At 41.2% G+C, this 18701-nt stretch overlaps 1 protein-coding gene and 1 long non-coding RNA gene across 2 annotated transcripts in view; one reads left to right on the top strand and one right to left on the bottom strand.

The window, feature by feature from the left end:
- The window catches only part of LOC147205308 (uncharacterized), a 170031-nt gene extending 158061 nt beyond the window's left edge, over positions 1–11970 (bottom strand). The window contains exon 1 of the long non-coding RNA XR_015101048.1: positions 11801–11970. This is a non-coding gene — a long non-coding RNA (uncharacterized LOC147205308). The remainder of the gene's footprint in view (positions 1–11800) is intronic.
- A 1351-nt stretch (positions 11971–13321) lies between these two features.
- LOC147205307 (arrestin domain-containing protein 3) lies at positions 13322–17483 on the top strand. The gene is made up of 6 exons (XM_086112508.1): positions 13322–13671; positions 14279–14336; positions 14433–14580; positions 15099–15195; positions 15355–15611; positions 15865–17483. The coding sequence occupies exons 1-6, from the start codon at positions 13416–13418 to the stop codon at positions 16468–16470; spliced, it is 1422 nt and encodes a 473-aa protein (XP_085968634.1). The 5' UTR covers positions 13322–13415; the 3' UTR covers positions 16471–17483.
- The last annotated feature ends 1218 nt before the right edge of the window (positions 17484–18701 follow it).

Below are 18701 nucleotides of genomic sequence, written 5' to 3'. Positions count from 1 at the left end.
TACAGTATGTGCACGTTGAGCTGTAGCCTTGAGCTGTGCATAGGGCTGACTGAAAAGTAGATCACGATACAAGTATTTCATATTGGGCGGTATTGATCTATATTGCCTTTTTTTTTTTTTTTTTTGGAAAGACCAAAAGAAATGATGCCGGGTTTCTGGCATAGCTAACGCTGGTGCTACGGCACATCAAAGACTTGGAATTCATTTGTTTGTACACCACCTCTCCATCCAGCGGTGGGGTTTAATCTGGTTAGTAAGAAAAATATCATCTTATTTGTAAGAGTTGTACTGAGTCGACCGGTCATTTATTTGAACCAAGTTACGCCACACTCGCATCCTGAGTGAGTATTTACATCACTTTGTTGTTGGTTTAGTTACTGCTTCATTTTTGGAGTCCATTCACCATGTGGGTATTGTTCCACAGAACCAACATGCCTAGAAATGAGAAACTGATGTCTCCGTATCCGCATCAGGCGAGATGTTAATCGATAAAGGGCCGTGAGCTCACCAGGCTGAAGAAGACTCTTGGAAAACAAAGTGTGCGACCGGTCATACAAGTGGCACCGCTTGGGCTTCATCCAGCCCTACAATAAATAAACAATACGGCACCTCATTCAATTACCACACAGCACTTAGATGGCAAGGACAAGAAAGATCCATAAATAATGGGGAACTTAGAGGATAGATATACGCTTGCCCTGGGAAATGGCCGCCGCTTTTACAGGGGCTACTTGCAATGTTGATGAATATTTGCCGGCCTGGAATCATAGCTTAATGTCAGCCCGTAATTTGTTACAATTAGCCGGCTGATTTATAGGCGCGCCACGGTTGAGTCTATGGTAACAATTAACAGAGCTTTCTCAAGGCTTTTTTTATTATATATTTTTTTATGATTATTAATGGAGTGTCACATGAGGGGTAAGGCGTCCACCACGTCGCCAAATGTATAAGCCGCTAGGTGTGTGGCCGCGTTAGCAGAGGAAATGCTCGGAAGCAAAAGCCAGGTATGCGGCGTGAAAAGATTTCATTTGTGCCTTGTTCAGTCGTTCTAAACTTCTTTTTTTTTCGTATCTTGAAAAATGAGTACTTTATTTCCCGATTGTTTTTCTCTGGCATAAATTAATACTTCAATTCATTCGAGTATCCAAGCAAGTGTTACATTGTAGAAATATTGACATTTCAAAGACATTACATTTACATTTATTTTAGGTAGCAGCATTTGGCTTTTAAAAGCAATAGTTAATAAGGAGCCAAACATCTGTTCCGTCTGGCAATAACAGGGTTCAAGTGGAGCAATGTGCCCCTAAACGGCTAATAAATGGCACAAAATGGGCCTGCAATTAAATTTATACACTTGATTGCACTGCTGTCATGTCCACTACAGGCTTATCGAACACCTGGGATCTATTTCCTAATAGAACCTTGGGGAGAGTGGGAAAGAGGAGAAAGCGAGGGCAAGGAATGAACAAAGCTGTTTTGTTTTGTTTTGTTTTGTTTTGTTTTTGGTCCTGGTATGTTGGGCTGCCGCTTGAATTGTTTGTAGACGATCCTCAGGGGCTTGAGATTTTAGAGAGGGAAGAGAAAAGAAGTCTGGCTTTAATCGACCGTGTTAAAAAGCAAATGTGTATTTCCTTACAGCGGCCTTTTGTATTCACCGATGTAAAAATATGGACTGTTTCGGGATTCATTCTGTCTCTCTGGGTGACATTTAGCGTCAACGCGCAATTATTAACATTGTTGCCGAGCAAACGAAATGACTGAATCCGTAAGCGTTGACAAAAACTGCAAGGCCCACTCAACACTTCCTCTCATCAAAAAAAAAAAAAAAAAGGGTGTCAGCACAGCAAATTATAATCATTAATAAACCTTTCCTGAAAGGTGTTTGACAAAACTGTGAAAGTACTCACACACATCAATCACCCTGAATACATAAATAAGCACCTTTTTTTTTTAATGCGCACCGAAGTACACCCAAAATTAATTTTTACTTGGCTCTGGAAGGGTACATACAAATAACTGTACAAGCCTGATATATTTTCACTCTGCAAATTAGGGGAAAGAGTATTAGATTTTTTAAAAAAATATTGTTTTAAATGGCGTGTCTTCATCGACTTCTTTCTTGAAATAGCTAATTCCACCCTGCAATTTATTTCATAGACCAGTCACGTTTTAGGGACTCCGGACTCTCACATCTGCCGCTGAGTCTGTGGCAAAAGGCCAACAATAATTTTGCTCACCCTTTCTTAATTATGAGAGGGTCACTTCGCCATGCCCAGCAGAAAGCATGAAGCCGATGAACTGCGACTGACAAGGGCAGGTTCCCCACCGGCACAGGGGCACCTTGCTAGCGGAATAAATATGGACGGTAAATAGCTCTTTAAATCAAAAAAAGTTCAGAATTGTCATGCAATAATTAGGGAATGCCCACCTTTTTCTGTTTTAATTCTAGTTACCTGGTCCGCTAAGAGGATGGTAGCTGAACTTCCTTTTCATCAAGGCGGACCATTTTCTTCAATATGTGTTTCAGAAATGAAAGCAAATATTTTCTCTTCGCGTCAAGCTTATTTGAAGAATGCAGAAAATGAAACTGATAATTTCACTTCCTTCCTCCTCCGCTATTTTACCCCAAATTATCATATTTTTGGACAAGTGGCACGCCATCATCATTAGAGCCGGGAGCAGTTACCTGCGAGAATGGCCATAAATCTTGTTAAAGTAAGCAAAACCGTCTCTTGCGCCGTTTCCCCCAACAAGAGGCAACCTGTCTGTAAGCACACGCCATCTGCACATAGTTAGCGCCTTTCGCTCGCAGATGGCGGCCGAGCTCTCGCAAAGTTGCGCCGTCCGCACGTCTAACCTTACAAAGCAAACTAATTAACAGTAAAAACCCAGCACAGAGTACGGGTGCGGTTTGGAAGAATTTGTGATGACTCTAATGAGGAGAGCGAGACAGACCGCTCATCAATATGGTCGTGCAAGAGGAACAAAGTGAGGGGTGGGGGTGGGGCTACTAAGTTTAGTGGACTCTTTAGGAGCCTCAATGAATGCAGACCACTTAGTGCCAAGCCTCTGTCCAAAAACACAAGACTTTAACAGCGGGGCGCTGGGCAGAGGGCATGCAGCTTAAAGATGGGAGCAAAGCTTTGGTGGAGTGGGCGGGGGACAAAATGGCTAGAGGCTCCCTCCGTCTCATAATTAGCCAAAATGAAAGATACAAAGCCTGTCACATTTAAAAAAAAAAAAATCGTCATGTGGAAAGTAAATGAAAGTTAGATGTCAGGTTTTTTTTGTTTTCTTTTCTTTTCTTTTTGCTCAAGGCTCACTAAAGACTGCTGTCAACCCTACTTTTGCATTCACCTGTTGTATTAATGAAAGACTAAATGTGGAAACCTTTGAGCTTGAAAAATACGCCTTGAATAATAACTGAAAAATATGTCTTGAACCAGGGGGGCGGAAAGGCATTAAGAGAAGAAGGGGTAAAAAAAAAAAAAAAAAAGGAAGAATAGTCATCACACATTGCCATCGAGTACGCAGGGTCACGCTGCAAACAGAAAAGGACACCAGCGGTGCCCAAATACTTTTTGTGAGCCTTACTGAGTGTTTCGGTGCCATGCCAGTTGAATACGGTCTGCCTAATGGTACCCGGTTTTAAGTTGTTTGTACTGACCGACATTTTGTCAGCAAAATTCTTCTATTTGACTCATTGCAATATGCTTGGCCCTTGTCATCGAAAGGTGTGTTTTAGATTTTTAGATTTAGAAGAGTTTTCAATGACATTTGCAGGTGATTCATTTCACACTTGCCAAGTTTCTTTGAACATGGAAGTAGCAAGAACGTAGAAGCAATTTTGAGCGACGAGCAATCACTTAAATGAACTTGTGTACTGCCCTGGAAATGTGCTCGCAAGACCAGCGAGTGAAGCACGCTTGCAACGGCCCCATCCTTCAAGCCGAGGGGGGGGATAATAAAAAATCACTCGGTGGAAAGGAGGACAATTCCTTAGAAAGTTAATTAGTGAGGAAACAAGCAAATAGGGGGAAAAGTCGGCAACGAGAAACGACCCAGCTGCCAAAAAGTAACAACGGGTTCATTATTTATTTCATTATTCATTTATGGATGTCTTCAGACAGAATTAATAATAGAAATCCCTGAGAGAAAATGTTTGCTGCGGAACCCTATTATGAGCTGGCCAAGTCCAGTGGCACACTTAGTTAACATGCGCAAATGTACGGCCCCCGACAAATAACATATCAAGGTTATAGTTTACGCTTCCCAAACCTCTCTCTCTCTCTCTCTCTCTATTTCCCTCCATCCAACCTTAGTAATTAGCTACAGTATTACCTTAGCTCTTAATAACAATAGTTATTAATTCGATTTATGTTGAGCAAAGTAAAGCCGTCCCGTTAAGTAGACAACAATGCAGAATCAATTAGAGATCCCTTTGGAGAGCCAAATTTGCGCCGCATTTCATCTTTTGAGTCCAAGCATTAGTCTGCACAGTATTCCCTGAACTGGCCTGTGTTTGCATTTGCTCGCTGTTTACTGCAACACTTCCAGGCCAACTCACATTTGATTTTCCCTGCTGACATCAACCCAGAACTCGCTCCCAATACGCGCTCGGGAGAAAATGAGGCCAGAAAGAGAAAGAAAGAGTCGTGGCGAATCATTCAAGGCTGTCCAAAGATCTCGATTACAAAAACAGATTTGATATTTGCTTCCAACGCGGTGTGGCAAAGGCAACTGGGATGACTGGTTTTTCTCTTGGCTTATTATTTTTCACTTATCAAACGCGCTTCCCTCACCCAACTTCCCAAACCGCAACCTGCCCGCCCAATTCCTGGCTTTGTCGTATGGAGTAAAATTGGGAACGGATGGCGAGTGGCACGTTGACCGTGGGGTAAAAGTAAATTGGTGTAATAAGAATAACCTTGCATCAGATGAGCATTTTTACATTTTCAGTGCATTTCTTTTTCCTCTCTCTCTCGCGCGCACACACACACACACACCTATTTGCAGCTTTAAAATGCCAGGAGCATGTGTGAATAATCACAGGGGTGGGCCTTCGTCTCCTTACAAGATTTTGGGAGCAAGGGCAGATCAGGGTGGTGCACGTTGAAAGAGTCTTGGGATTGGGGGACGGCTGTGAAAGTTAACACTTTTTAGGGTTTGAAAATCCTCACAAGTTGGTCTCATTAGCTGCTAATAGGCAAGACAGCCCTCTCACCCAGCCCCCGCATCTTTTGTTCTACATAACTTTGGTTTCATCAGTAGCGGGTGGCTGAGTGTTGCGGAGAGAGTTTGCGGGGAGGGGGAACGCGGTCAGGTGGATGGCAAATTGCATTTTTCAAGTACTCTGCTGAGGGTGTTAAACCCTTATTGTGGCAACAAACACATCTGCCCAACCATTAACCTGAAAACGCAAGCGAGTGCAAAACTGAACTCTCAACCCGTTCGCGCCAAGATCAAGGGGAGAGTCAAATAGGAAGCGAGAGGGAGGGCGAGAGCTTATTTTCCCCCTGTTGCTGTTCCTTCACCTTTCCCAACCAGGAAATCATCGAATAAAAATAACACAGTTAAAGTGCAAATTGTTGCCAAGGTTCCTTTCGGTTGCAGTGCCAAGTGGACATAAATACTTGAGTTGTCATGCAAAAGCCATGGCCGGCACTTTTCTATGATTGCGGCACATTTTGACAAACATTAGAGCAGACGATAAAATCTCGACGTAAATGTGATTGGGCCTATAAGAAAAAATGGCTTGAAAGACAAGACGGGAGGAAAGATATTAGCAAACTGACTTTCTGACAATAAAAGTGGATTTTACATTTACAGAAGTAGCCACTTAAGTGTATCTGAATGCGATCCTAAAGGCACATCCTGGCCCTGATTTGAAAGGCAGAGTCATGCTCTGGAGAGTATATGCTTTCAGGATATATCTTATGATGCCATTGTCTGTCCTTGAATCAATTTCCCCTCTTCAAATCTTTTTTTTTTTTGTGGGCCCCTGTGATTTTTTTTCTGAGCTATAAGTGTCCCATGAATGTCAATATTCATCATTCAGATCACAGGTCATGCGTAAGTTCCTGATACTTTCTAAAGACTTGTCTTTTTTTCTGTTTAAAAAAAAAAAAAGTATTGAATTTCAAGACGATGTCATTCGGCACAAACGTCAGCAGTGATACGTTTTAATGTCCTTCATAAAAGTGGTCAGACATGGATATAGTATACATGTGCGAGAGATATCCAGGACAGAGTGAAGAATAGCGGATGTGATTGGAAAAACATCCACTTCTCAATGAAACCTCCTTGTTGTAGGGAAAAGATAAAAAGTTAACTTAAATTTATTGTCCTTTGGAGAGGTGCAACAATTACTCCATTTGTCGACAAATAATCCATCAGCCAGTTAATCAATAATGACTGTTGATTACAATGCTCAACAACTTTTTACTACATTTTGTGTATGCCTATCCAGCACTGATTCTGAATCTGACCGTGTGTTTTTTTTTCCTACAGCACATCACATTTTCATAATAAAAATTTTAATATATGTAATTAGAGATATATTTAGTCAGATTTATTAAGGACAGGATCAGCAAAAGATTGATTTTTTTCTGAAACGTTATAAATTAATATGAAAACGCATAGCAAAATCTGTATTTATTACAACAGCTTTTAGAGGTCAAACTTTAAAAAAATAAAATGCCTCTAAAATCTGATGTGGCTTTAAAAAAAAGATATTCGACCTCAAAGATACATTAAGGGCCGTCTCTGATTAAAATTTGCTGTTGACAAATCGATACATTGTTTAGATTTTTATACATATACATATATATATATATATATACACACACACGTTTTTTTTTGTTATGTCCAAATGGCCCATCCATCCACTTTCATATTCTCAAGAGTAAATGTTATGCAATTTCTGTAGTCCCCCTTGAAAACTATTTTAATGTTGAAACAGTGTCATGTTTTTTAATAAAGGCATGGAAATTATTTTTTAATCCAATTTGTCAATTAATAAACAACATTTACAGCTAATGAATTGTCAAAATAATCATTAGCTGCAGCCCTCATATATTGTACATGATTTACAAAAAAAAAAGCTTATTGCAAGTTACCATAACACAGCCTAATTTCTAAACTTAAGCTAAAAAACAGCTAACAATTTTCCCAAGAAATAAAATAATAATAATAATAGATCATGCTCCCTGTTGACATTACCAGAATAAGTACATCCAACACACCAAAGATTCCAGAGCGAGGCGGGCTCTCAGTAGACAAATTAGTAGTGGGTCATAAACAGCCAACATACTGTCGTTTTGTGCCTCAGCCTTCATCCCGGAGATCAGGGGCCTCGAACTAAAGCACACTGACCTCGCTGAGACCCGGCAACTGAGAGCGCTCTAACAAGGCATTAGCGGGCACCTCAGCTATCCCTTATAACTCTGTTCCCAGCTCAAAACACAGCTGCACAGGGCAGTTTTTCAGGGTGCGGGGCAAACCTGCACGCAACACGCGGTCCTCGGGTGTGCTCAAGGGTGCACCCAAAAGGTCAAGAATTCATTCAACGCGATGGGGTGGGGGGGGGGGGGGCGTTTACCAAGACCATGTTAATTATGTGATTCATATCACCCTAAAAAGTGATATGAAATGAATTCTAATTGTGGTCGTCTGAAGAAGTGTTGTGCGGTGTGAGGGCACGGGTGACTGTGGCCATCGAGAGGAGCGAAGGAACCCCCAATTGCTAAGCCGACTGACCCTACCGGCCCACCATGTGAAGCAGAAAGACAAGGTGTCGACATCCTCGACAGTGATGGATGCCCTAAACTCAGACGGAAAGTCGTCCAATTGAGCACATTAAACAACAGGCACCTGTTTCCCACCAGTATAAATCTATTAAAAGATAACAGCAACGGCAGCCCGTTCACTATTAATAAATTATAGTTGTGGCTGTGAACAGGCCCAGCACAGGCCTCCCTTCTGAAGAAAAAAAATCCGTCCAATGCCAGTTAGGTCGATATTCTTATTGGCAATCTCACAGTGCCACCCAGTGGCTGATATTTTAAATGTTTTGGGATCAAATCTGAGCCAGGAATTGATAGACATGGACCCCAAAGTAAAGCTAAATGGCTTGATGGAAATAATACTTTGAAAGGTCTTGCCTGAGAAAAGACACTTTGAAAATAGACATGTAGTCAATAATAGTAATATGAAAACAATCATTTCCATTTTTTGGGGACAAACTATACAATTCAGCAATGCAACTTTAGCACTGTGACAGTACAGTGAATAGAAATGTTTTATCTTACGGTTAAAAACTTCATAATGATTTTTCTGTGAATCGCAGTAAATCAACTGGCGGATGTAGAATATTCTTCATATTACTATGGAGCACATTGGTTTTGTTTTTCTCTTCTTTTTATTTTATTTTTTCTTGTTCCGGGCTAGAGAGGAGGCAATGTGTCCAATCGAAAGCCATTAGACAGAGTATGGACAAGTATGGTGGTTTGGCATGTGTGTGAGGGGGACCAGTAAATACATTTATAGCAAGCAATTTGTAGCATTGTGTAAATGTCTCCATTTCCTAACAGAACTGGTGTAAAATTTACAACCACTTGGGAAGTCACAACGTACAAAAAAAGGACCACTTTTTTACACTCGCTCATCTCCCGCAGACCACTAAAACCTCCTCATAAATCTCCTGCGGAAGTCTGCTGGTTGTCAGATATCGTACCTCGACAAAGCCGTCCAGCGCCATTGTCTTGACAGAAATATGATACGCGAAACTGCAATGTCACATCACTTAACGTGATTTAGCCGAAGCTGGAGCGCACCATTTTAATCAATCAAACGTGTCACCTTTCTCCTGTAATGATAGTCGAGGTATAGGGTGATCTACTCAGACTCATCCTGGCGACTGATTTATGTCTTCTGCTGGCAAATGTACTCAAAGAGTCTCCACTCTTCCCGTCTTTGGAGGTTTCTATCAAATTGGCAAATAAGTAGGGCAGGGCAGCAGGATATATCATGTCGGAATCCCACAAATAAAAACTCACAACCGAGGCAAATTAAGTCACAATGTGTCCACTAAATATTCGCAAACATAGCCAGAACCAGTACGATAATATGCTTACCGTTCCAAAACTCAATATCAAGCATGGAGAGTCACAAAATGAGCACCTCTCCTTTGTCAAGATCATCACGGGTGTAGCATATCAAGATGCCGATTAGACAGCACGATTATTGCACAGGTGTACCTTAGGCTGGCCACAATAAAAGGCCATTTTAAAAATGTGCTTTGAGTTCCAAAACAAAAAAATGCTACATGATTTGTATTGGTGGTTTTATTTCCACACTTGGAACCGTGCAAGCAAGAGAACATAAATAATGAAATGGCCGTATGTTAGGAAGTCAAAATCATCATTGAGAGGAAACGGTGGCATTTCCGTTTGGAAATCTTATCTTGGGAAAACAACAGATGCAACGTATCATGAAAGGCAACTAAAACTTGAGCAAAATGCAAAAATGCAAGCGATAGCGGTGCAACATAAGACAAAAAGGCTTCTTTTTTTTTAATTGCATGCTTTGTGTGTCCAAAAATCCGGATGATTGATCTAGTGTCACATTTTCTCGAAGAATATGCCTCAAAAGTCAAACAAAACTTGCAGTTCGAACCATCATCATCTTACAGGACATGAGCATATTAGCAATATTACACAGAAATATTGATTACATACACAATTGAATTGAACCAATCAGATGCTCACAGAAATGTAACGATGCACAACTTTTAAGGTGGTTCCCATATTCTGCCACTCTGTGACATCATCGCTCCACAAATGATAAATCAATTAATTTGAGTTTATCTGTCAGAATTATTCAATAAATTAATACAAAATGTACCCAAGTGTTTTAAAGCCATATCACCCAGGCCGAATACATTGTCGAACTTTTGGAACTTAGATGCTAATGTCACGGACTGGAATATGCTTGACTTTTGAGGATCTATCTGATCTGTGATTTGCTGTGCCAATAAAATGAATTTTAGTATTTTTAATTTGAATTCAGATCCAGTCGACGTACAGTAATAATGTTCGTGTCTTTAGAATTTGAAGTTCAATGCGATCAGAGTCTCTGATGGCAGTCACCAAAATTTTTCCAGACATGTCATCTAAAATCTGCCCTTTGCTCTAATTAGAACGTGACCTTGCATGCATCTACAAATACATACAGGAGCCGTGCAAGTGCGCGCACCCACACACACTTACCCCACAGCAATAAACCCAACACAATTCCATCCGACTGATATTGGAATTTTACGAAAGAGCAAACCAATAGATAACCCATTACAAAACTATAAGAGATCAATAGCTAATTTCTTGGAATTGATTACCCCTTGGACATTTAACATTCACTCTGCGGCCGGGATGTGTGCTCCACCAGCTTAGATCCCCATTGGCTCTTCCAAGTATTAAAATTATTGATTCGGACAGAGGACTAAAAATGTCAAGCTGTTCATTAATCTTAATAAAGACTACACTTGACCACATCTTTGCTTTTCCTCCCATTACGGGGAAACAACCTGCCCGGCCAGTATCACATACACATACGTACCTGTACATGGGCTAATGAGCTTCTGCTGCGGATTGTCATTTTAATTTTCACCATAAATGGATTCATTGAAGAGGAACAAGTCTTTTTTGTTTGTTTGTTTGTTTGTTTTCAACACCAAATACACTTCCCACTTCATATTGATTGCCTGCCTTAAACGTGTAGTCGATTACAGTCACACACATTTTATGTTTACAAGAATGCAAGGCAGTATTGCATCTTGATAGCGGCGAACTTTATTGCCATTTCTTTTAAATGTCTAAAATTATTTTGTTGGTAAATGCCTTTAACTCTCCGATTATCCTTGGGGTCAATTAGACACCATTCAATGTTTAAGCATTCAAAAGTTAAAATAAGTTAGTAATATTTGAGGACATTAGGGGGCTGAAATGTTTTTTGTTTGTTTTTGTGAAACACGTTGAGCTACCTTGTGTATGGAATGTGCGACATAAATAAAGCTGTCTTACCTTGCAAACACAGAGTATTCAAATATTACAAAATATTTTCTGTACCTTCTTCTCCCTACTGCGGTACAAGACTCAAATGACTTTAGACTGACCTGTGCCAACATCTTTATACGCAGACTCCCTTTTCTTACTTAATACCTCCATTAGAGGTCCCTGAAGGACTTTCTTCTAAAGTTGGTATGGTTGTCCTAACTCTATCCATTCATCCATCCATCCATTTTCCAATCAGCTTATCCTCACAAGGGTCGTGGGGGGTGCTGGAGCCTATCCCGGCCGTCTTCAGGCAGTAGGCGGGGGGACACCCTGAACCGGTTGCCAGCCAATCGCATGGCACACAGAGACAAACAACCATCCACGCTCACACTCACACCTAGGGACAATTTAGGGTTTTCAATCAGCCTGCCATGCATGTTTATGGAGGAAACCGGAGTACCTGGAGAAAAACGTTCTACTGTAGTTAAATATCGTTGTACTTTACTAATCACAAGGCCTTATATTACAATCTTTGTAAACCAAATTTGTGGTTCAGCAAGATTTAAGTGCTTCGCACGTGCAACACTAAAGTTCCAAAAAACACAACAACCAGTGGATTAATCAGCGCATGTTTAAATGTTGGGCCCACGGGCCTTTTTAGCTCTCGCAATTAAAATACCTGATGTAGGAAAAAATCTAAATGCTGATTAAGTTCACAAAACATCTTAGAAGCTTTAATTGTCACTTACTGGCTACTCCTCGCTCTGTAGGCATGCAGACAGTGACGAACGAATTCCCAAGGTACGGATGCACGGCCCACAGCACCATGACGGCGTTTCGATCGTGACAAGACAAACATTTTGCGAAGTGACGGGAGGCAACTGCCTTCAGGGTGCAGAACTCCATCTATCCAGCGAGAATGGAACTGCAGATTCAAAGAGAGGAGCGACGTGAGCGATGTGAAGACCGGTGAGTTTTTTTCCTGGAGCCAGAAATAAAAATATGCAGCAAAACTATACTAGCCTCTACATACATGTCTCAAATAAAGTCAAAATTTATATATATTTTTATTATATATATATAGAATATTTGTTTTCAAATCTTACGTTTCATTTGCATAGGTGTCAAACTCAGATCATCAGCAAGCTCTGTGGAAGCCTGACATTGAACCTGTTCATTTGAATCAGGTGTGTTGTAACAGGGAGACTTGGAAAACATGTAGGACAGCGGCCCTCCAGGACCTGAGTTTGACAGCCCTACATTTGATTCCAAACTGTTCGACAAGATTATAGCAAAAAAAGCAAAATAATATTTAGGATGAAGTCAAGTTCATTGGTGTGCAGTTGTTGTTTCGGGGGAAAAGAACATTTCATCTTCCCTTTGCATTTAAAATGTAATACAAGCCCTGATTATAAGATTTCCACTGTATCGGGTATAGCAACTGCATGTGTGATGTTTCTAACTAACCAATAGGTGGAAAAATCGGAAAAGAATTCGAGAAGTTTTGAATTTATTGAAGGCAATCTGTCATCTCTGTACAATTGAATGGAAGCGATTGCCCGGTACTTCAAGATGGCGACTAAAGTTGCACGTCCCTAACCCACCAAGCGCGTATTCAAGTTATGTATTTTGTCTATGGGCTTCTTCGTCGCATTGCGCCAATAGAGCACAACACTGCCACATGGTGGCTGTTTGGCATGTGTACATGTATATCATATACCTTATTATGCAATGACATGTTTCTGTTTGTTTGTTTGTTTGTTTATTTGTTTGTTTGTTTTTTGGCGGGGTGGGGGGTATATTTTTTATGACATTTAAAAATATTCTGAAAATATTTTAAAAAATTCAAACAATAATATTCTGGGGGGGGGGGGGGGGAACGTGAAAACAAATTTAAAAAAACAAAACAAAACAATTCCAAAAACAGGGGAAAATGGAAAAACGAAAAAAAAACCTGGAAAATATAGGCGAAACAAACAAACAATTGACCGTTGGGGATTTTTTGTATTAATCTGTCCACCCTTTCTGAGAAGATCAATATGACAGTATTACAAAATGGTTTTTTTGTTTGTTTGGTTGGTTGGTTGGGGGTTTTTTTACGTTTACTTTCGAGAAGGAGTTCAATTCTACTGAAATCGCAATGGCGTTGACGTTCTCCCTCGGTCTCTTGCTTGAACGTAGGATGGCAGCAGAGACCTTGGCATGTCTGGACAGCGGACACATTGATAGGGAGTGGCCTGTTCAACTTCCAAGACGGTGAGTGAGGGTCGTAGATAAAACGAAACTAAAAATCTCGTATCGATCGATTGCGTGACATTTTCTTTGTTCCTCTAAATGTGGCGCTTTTCCACTCTTTAACTAAATATGCCCGCTATTAAAAGCTTAACGGTGCTTTACGACGCGCTAAACGAGGAAGGGACGTTCTCCGAGGGGGATACCATAAGGGGGAAAGTAACGCTGGCCGTGGAAAAGCCGTCAGCCGTGCAAAGCTTCTTCGTCAAAGTGAAGGGGGACGCCCAAGTACGCTGGACGACGAGGAGTGGAAACCACAACCACACGCACTCGGCGAGATGTCGATACTTCAAACTCAAGCACTTTTTAATCGCGGAAAGTGCCAATGGTAGGCGGTGCAGCATGTCTCGATGTTTTAACATACAGTTTTTACTGTACATTATTAGTAGTTGGTAGATTACGTTTACACCAATTAAGTCAAAATGTATCATTTCCCATCCTCCACTGGTTAGGAATCACTGCCCTAAGTGGTTCTGTATTTGTCATGATTTATGTAAGGCAGCTATATGAACAGTATAAGGTCACGGTGTGTCAGACTACTTTACTCCTCTTCCCTCAGTTCCCATTTAATGGGATGTAAATGTCAGTGAATAGTTGTCACTGACCTGTGATTGACAGCTGAGACCAGCCCCAGCTTCCTGCAGTCCTGAACAGGATAAATTGTACATTATATATACCAAAATACCTCATATTTCTTTAGATTAGATCGCCATTGTGCCAAAGGTAATATATAATTATATATATACAGTATATGCCTATAATTAACTGCGGGAAACTGATCACTGAAAAATGATATGGCTCCTTTCAGATGTATTTACAATGACTTGTGTTCATATTGCACTTTTCATAATTTGATTCTTGATTTCCATATCAGTATAATCTCTCAATCTGAAAATATACTCTCACTCATGAAATCAATTTCTTCTCATCTACAGAGACTGTTCTTCCCCCGGGTGTCCATGTGTATAACTTTAGCTTTACCATACCATCAACGTAAGTAACATAATTAGGGATGTCCCAATCCGATCACGTGATTAGAAATCTTGATCGCGTGGTTTACACTCTGCATCTGCTGCTCTTCCATGACAGGAGCATGCCTTCAAGCTTCAAGGGCACCCATGGAAAAATTGTCTACATGCTTGAAGCCAAGCTGTCTCGAAGTTGGAAAGTTGACAAGACTGCTGACAAAATCATCATTTTTCACTCCAAATCCTTCCCACATCTACAATCTCTGATGGTTTGTTATGTCCATCCATCTATTTTCGTTTGTCCTGAAGAGTGAGCTGGAACTTATCCCCGCTGATTTTGTGTGACAACCAGCACTGGTCGCCAACCAGGTCACAGATAGAAAAATGTTCACACTTGCTGTACATCCAGACTTGTAGGCAGCCTTCAATTATCCTAACAAACATGTACCTGCAGAAAACTACCAACTGTTTTTTTTCCTGGTCATTCTTGGCATTACGAGAAACGCATTCAAATGCCCCCCCCCTAAAAAAAAACACACACACACACACACACACACACACGCCCAGCATTAATCCTGCGAGGCTGATGTGTCGCCGCACGCAATGTGCAGAAGAAATTGCAGTCGAATTCTGACTTGTGCCACTTCAGGGCATTACTCCAAAATCTTACTCCATATTCCTAAAAGTTAATTACAACTGGCCTGGGGAAAATTGTGACACTATTAATCTATCATTATTAAAATAATGTTGAAAATGTTGTTGACTTTGTACTTCTTTTTTTTCCTAGTTAAAACAAGTTGCGGTCAAAGACAAAGAGTTGGGGATTTTCTCAAGTGGAAAAGTGCACATGGAGGTCACTGTTGATAGGACGGCTTACGCCCCAGGTCAGTCATGTGGACGCTCCTACACACAAGACGCCATGGCTGGATTTTTTATTTAGCTTCACATTTCCAGAGAAAGTGTCAAAGTTTACAAAGTATGACATACAAGTCTGCGCCTTTGCCCAAATAAATCCTAATCCTTTTATGTTGTGGTTACGTCAGGAGAAACAGCGGTGGTTGTTGCAAAAATCAACAACAACTCTTCTAGTGACATGACGCCCAAAGTGCGTTTGTCTCAGGCTATTGTCTACACCGCCAGCGGTCGGACCAAACATGAAAACAGCACTGTCAACAAGATGGCCGGCCAGAATATTGGAGCCCACTCGGAGAAGGAGGTCAGGTGGGCTGTGAAGATTCCCACTAATCAGGAGCCGACCATCAAAAATTGTGATATTATCTCCGTGGAATACTTCTTAAAGGTAATGTCTCGAAACAGTTGTGACACTGTTTGACCCCAGAAACTATTCATGATTTGTACATGTGCTTTGAAAAGTCTTTTTTCCCCCTTTTAACTGTGAACGTATTTGATGCACTGATGTCACTTTTGGACTGGAATGTCTGTTTTCCTCTTCAGACTTCCCGGATCTTGAGGTTTTCTAGCTGTTTTGTTAGTCCGCCATATTTTAGCAGGGTGACTCACAGTGTATGACATTTTTTGTTTTTCCCCCTCAGGTGTATCTTGACATCAGTTTTGCCTTTGACCCTGAGGTAACCTTCCCGGTGATGATCATACCTCCAAGCCTCGCATCTGCATCACGGTCGGCCGTTTCTGGGCCTAGCTGGGCCTCACACAGTAGTGACTTACACCCTGCAGCAGCCAGCGCACCTCATTATCATCCATCCCCACACCGATACTCAGGGGACCAAGCGTATTCGGTAACTCCGCCTTCTTATCCAGCTAATCCGTCGAGCCATGCTGGTCCACCGGCCATGAATCCCGGTCCCGCCGCGCCCATGGTGTGGGGTTTCAATCCAGGAATGTCTTCGTACGGCTCTCCGTTTTTACACTCATCGTCATCAAGTGTCCTTCACCCTCCGCCGAATCCACAAGCATTTCAGCCACCCGCTCCAGCATTCCCCCCGCATCCGTCTGCCCCAGCGGCCCATCCGGGTCCATCAGCACCACCAGAATCACACCCAGCTCCATCTGCACCATCGTACGACCCACCTCCTTACATGAGTGCCACCAATTTCCTGTCGCAATCGGATGAACCTCCTCCAGCCTATTCACTTATTTTCCCGTCCTCTGCAAATGATGAGTCAAGGGAAACCAAATAACACAGATCTGACTATATGAATCACAAACGCTAAAATGTTGTCAATGTAAGAGTCCTCATATGTCCATGTATTGTTTTGTTTTGTTTTTAATATAGAAATATATATATATAGGGCGGCCCGGTAGTCCAGTGGTTAGCACGTCGGCTTCACAGTGCAGAGGTACCGGGTTCAATTCCAGCTCCGGCCTCCCTGTCTGGAGTTTGCATGTTCTCCCCGGGCCTGCGTGGGTTTTCTCCGGGTGCTCCGGTTTCCTCCCACATTCCAAAAACATGCATGGCAGGCTGATTGGATGCTCTAAATTGTCCCTAGGTGTGAGTGTGGGCGTGAATGGTTGTTCATCTCTGTGTGCCCTGCGATTGGCTGGCAACCGATTCAGGGTGTCCCCGCCTACTGCCCGAAGACGGCTGGGATAGGCTCCAGCACCCCCCGCGACCCTAGTGAGGATCAAGCGGTTCGGAAAATGGATGGATATATATATATATATATATATATATATATATAAGTTGATATGTGGAAAAAATCTTGAGGTTATAAACTGTATCAGGGGGGACTGTTCTTAGTGGCCTTATACTGCTTTAATGCATTTCTTTCTGCCTTTTGTGTACAGTTATGCCTAAAATTATTCATAAACTGGACAAATTTTGAGTTAAAGTTACTTTTTACTTGCTGAGTTGGCATCTTTTAGCTTGATATGACATAAGTGACAAGAGGTTGCGCCTTATTTTATCTGACTTTTTGGAGGAAAGAATCATTTGCAACATTTGGGGGGTGTGACTTTGTCTCTGAATCATTCTCTAGAATCAAAGATTTTTTCTACCACTTATCCAAAATAAACCGGAATTGTTTTGTCCTGAACTGCACATGCAGTACAACTTCTTGAATAACACAACAGTTGTCACAAACGGAACCACATTTTTGTGTGATTGTTTATAATGATTTTAAACTGCAAGTTCTGTTGAGACTGCCATGTTTTTTTTGTGTCACTGCACTATAAACCGATTTGTTTTAACCAACTCTTGTTGTTGGTTTTTTTTCCACAGTTCACATACAGCATTTTATTATACCGAAGACTGAATTTTGTAAGGCATAATATGCCACAAAGTAGCACATTTGGCATCGCTGCTGAAACCTCTCCATTTAGAACAATTTTGGAAAAGTGATGTAACATTTTACTTTATGTGCGTCTACTTCCTAGTATATTTTGCTTGACAGCGCAACATGCCAGCATCATGTTGCATTTTGGACGACCAGGGATTTACAAACTGAGAGACCTTTAAATAAATTTGGGTAGAATTTCCTGCTGAGTTGACCACCTTTCGTGAGTAAAATCAAATCATAATTACTTAATTCATCAAAATTATTGCTAAAATCGTGAATATGAGATTTTTCCCCCTTTTTTTTTGGTTTGTTTTCACTGCTGTATGTGGTATTTTAGTCAAGCTTCACAACAGAGGAAAAACATCATGTGACCACATCGCCCTCCAGAGCTGTCCCATTTTTCACCATAATGAGTGGACAATCCTATTCAACTTGGAACAATGTTCTCTTCTATTAACAGATTTATGCCCCACTGTTGGTCATTTGCATGCATACGGATTAGATCACCGACTGCTGTGAGTGTGGTCAGAAGGAGGAAAACCAACTTGCACACTGGAAGGAGATACAGTACAGAAGAAGCATTCAAACCAATCAAGAGATACTCAACAGTATTAAAAAAAAGGTGGGGCGGGGGGATGGATAATCTGTGGGAAGTGGGCCAAATACAGTCCTGCACAAATATTGCATACACGAGCCGTGCAATTTCAAAAATGAATACCATTTTTCAAAACTAGTAATGCTTGAACAGCAGGGGTGTCAAACTCATTTCACGGGCCACATTTACGGTTTGCCGAGGAGGGCCTTTATGAATTTTGGGAAATCATATAATCATATGTTTAATCACCTCCACGTGTTACATACACAGCGCACAACAAATTTATGAATAACTCGTTTTCAGAAGTCAAGAATATTGACTGTTATTGTGGAGTACACATGACAATTTGAAATTTTGGTTCAGACTTTTGCATGCATCGTGGAACTTTACATGCTCAATTTGCTTTCGTGGGCAACATAAAATGATGTGGCGGGCCAGATCTGGCCCCCGGGCCTTGACTTTGACACCTGTGTTTTACAGTATTTAACAATAAAGTAACATCAAGTGAATTTACTATGGCTCGAATAGAATTGAGGTC

This window comes from Hippocampus guttulatus, chromosome 5, assembly GCF_054856545.1.
Source record: "Hippocampus guttulatus isolate MCC_2025c chromosome 5, RoL_Hgut_1.0, whole genome shotgun sequence".
NCBI classification, from domain to species: Eukaryota; Metazoa; Chordata; class Actinopteri; order Syngnathiformes; family Syngnathidae; genus Hippocampus; species Hippocampus guttulatus.
Note: the sequence above shows the minus strand (reverse complement) of the source record. Positions and strands in the feature narration are given on the sequence as shown.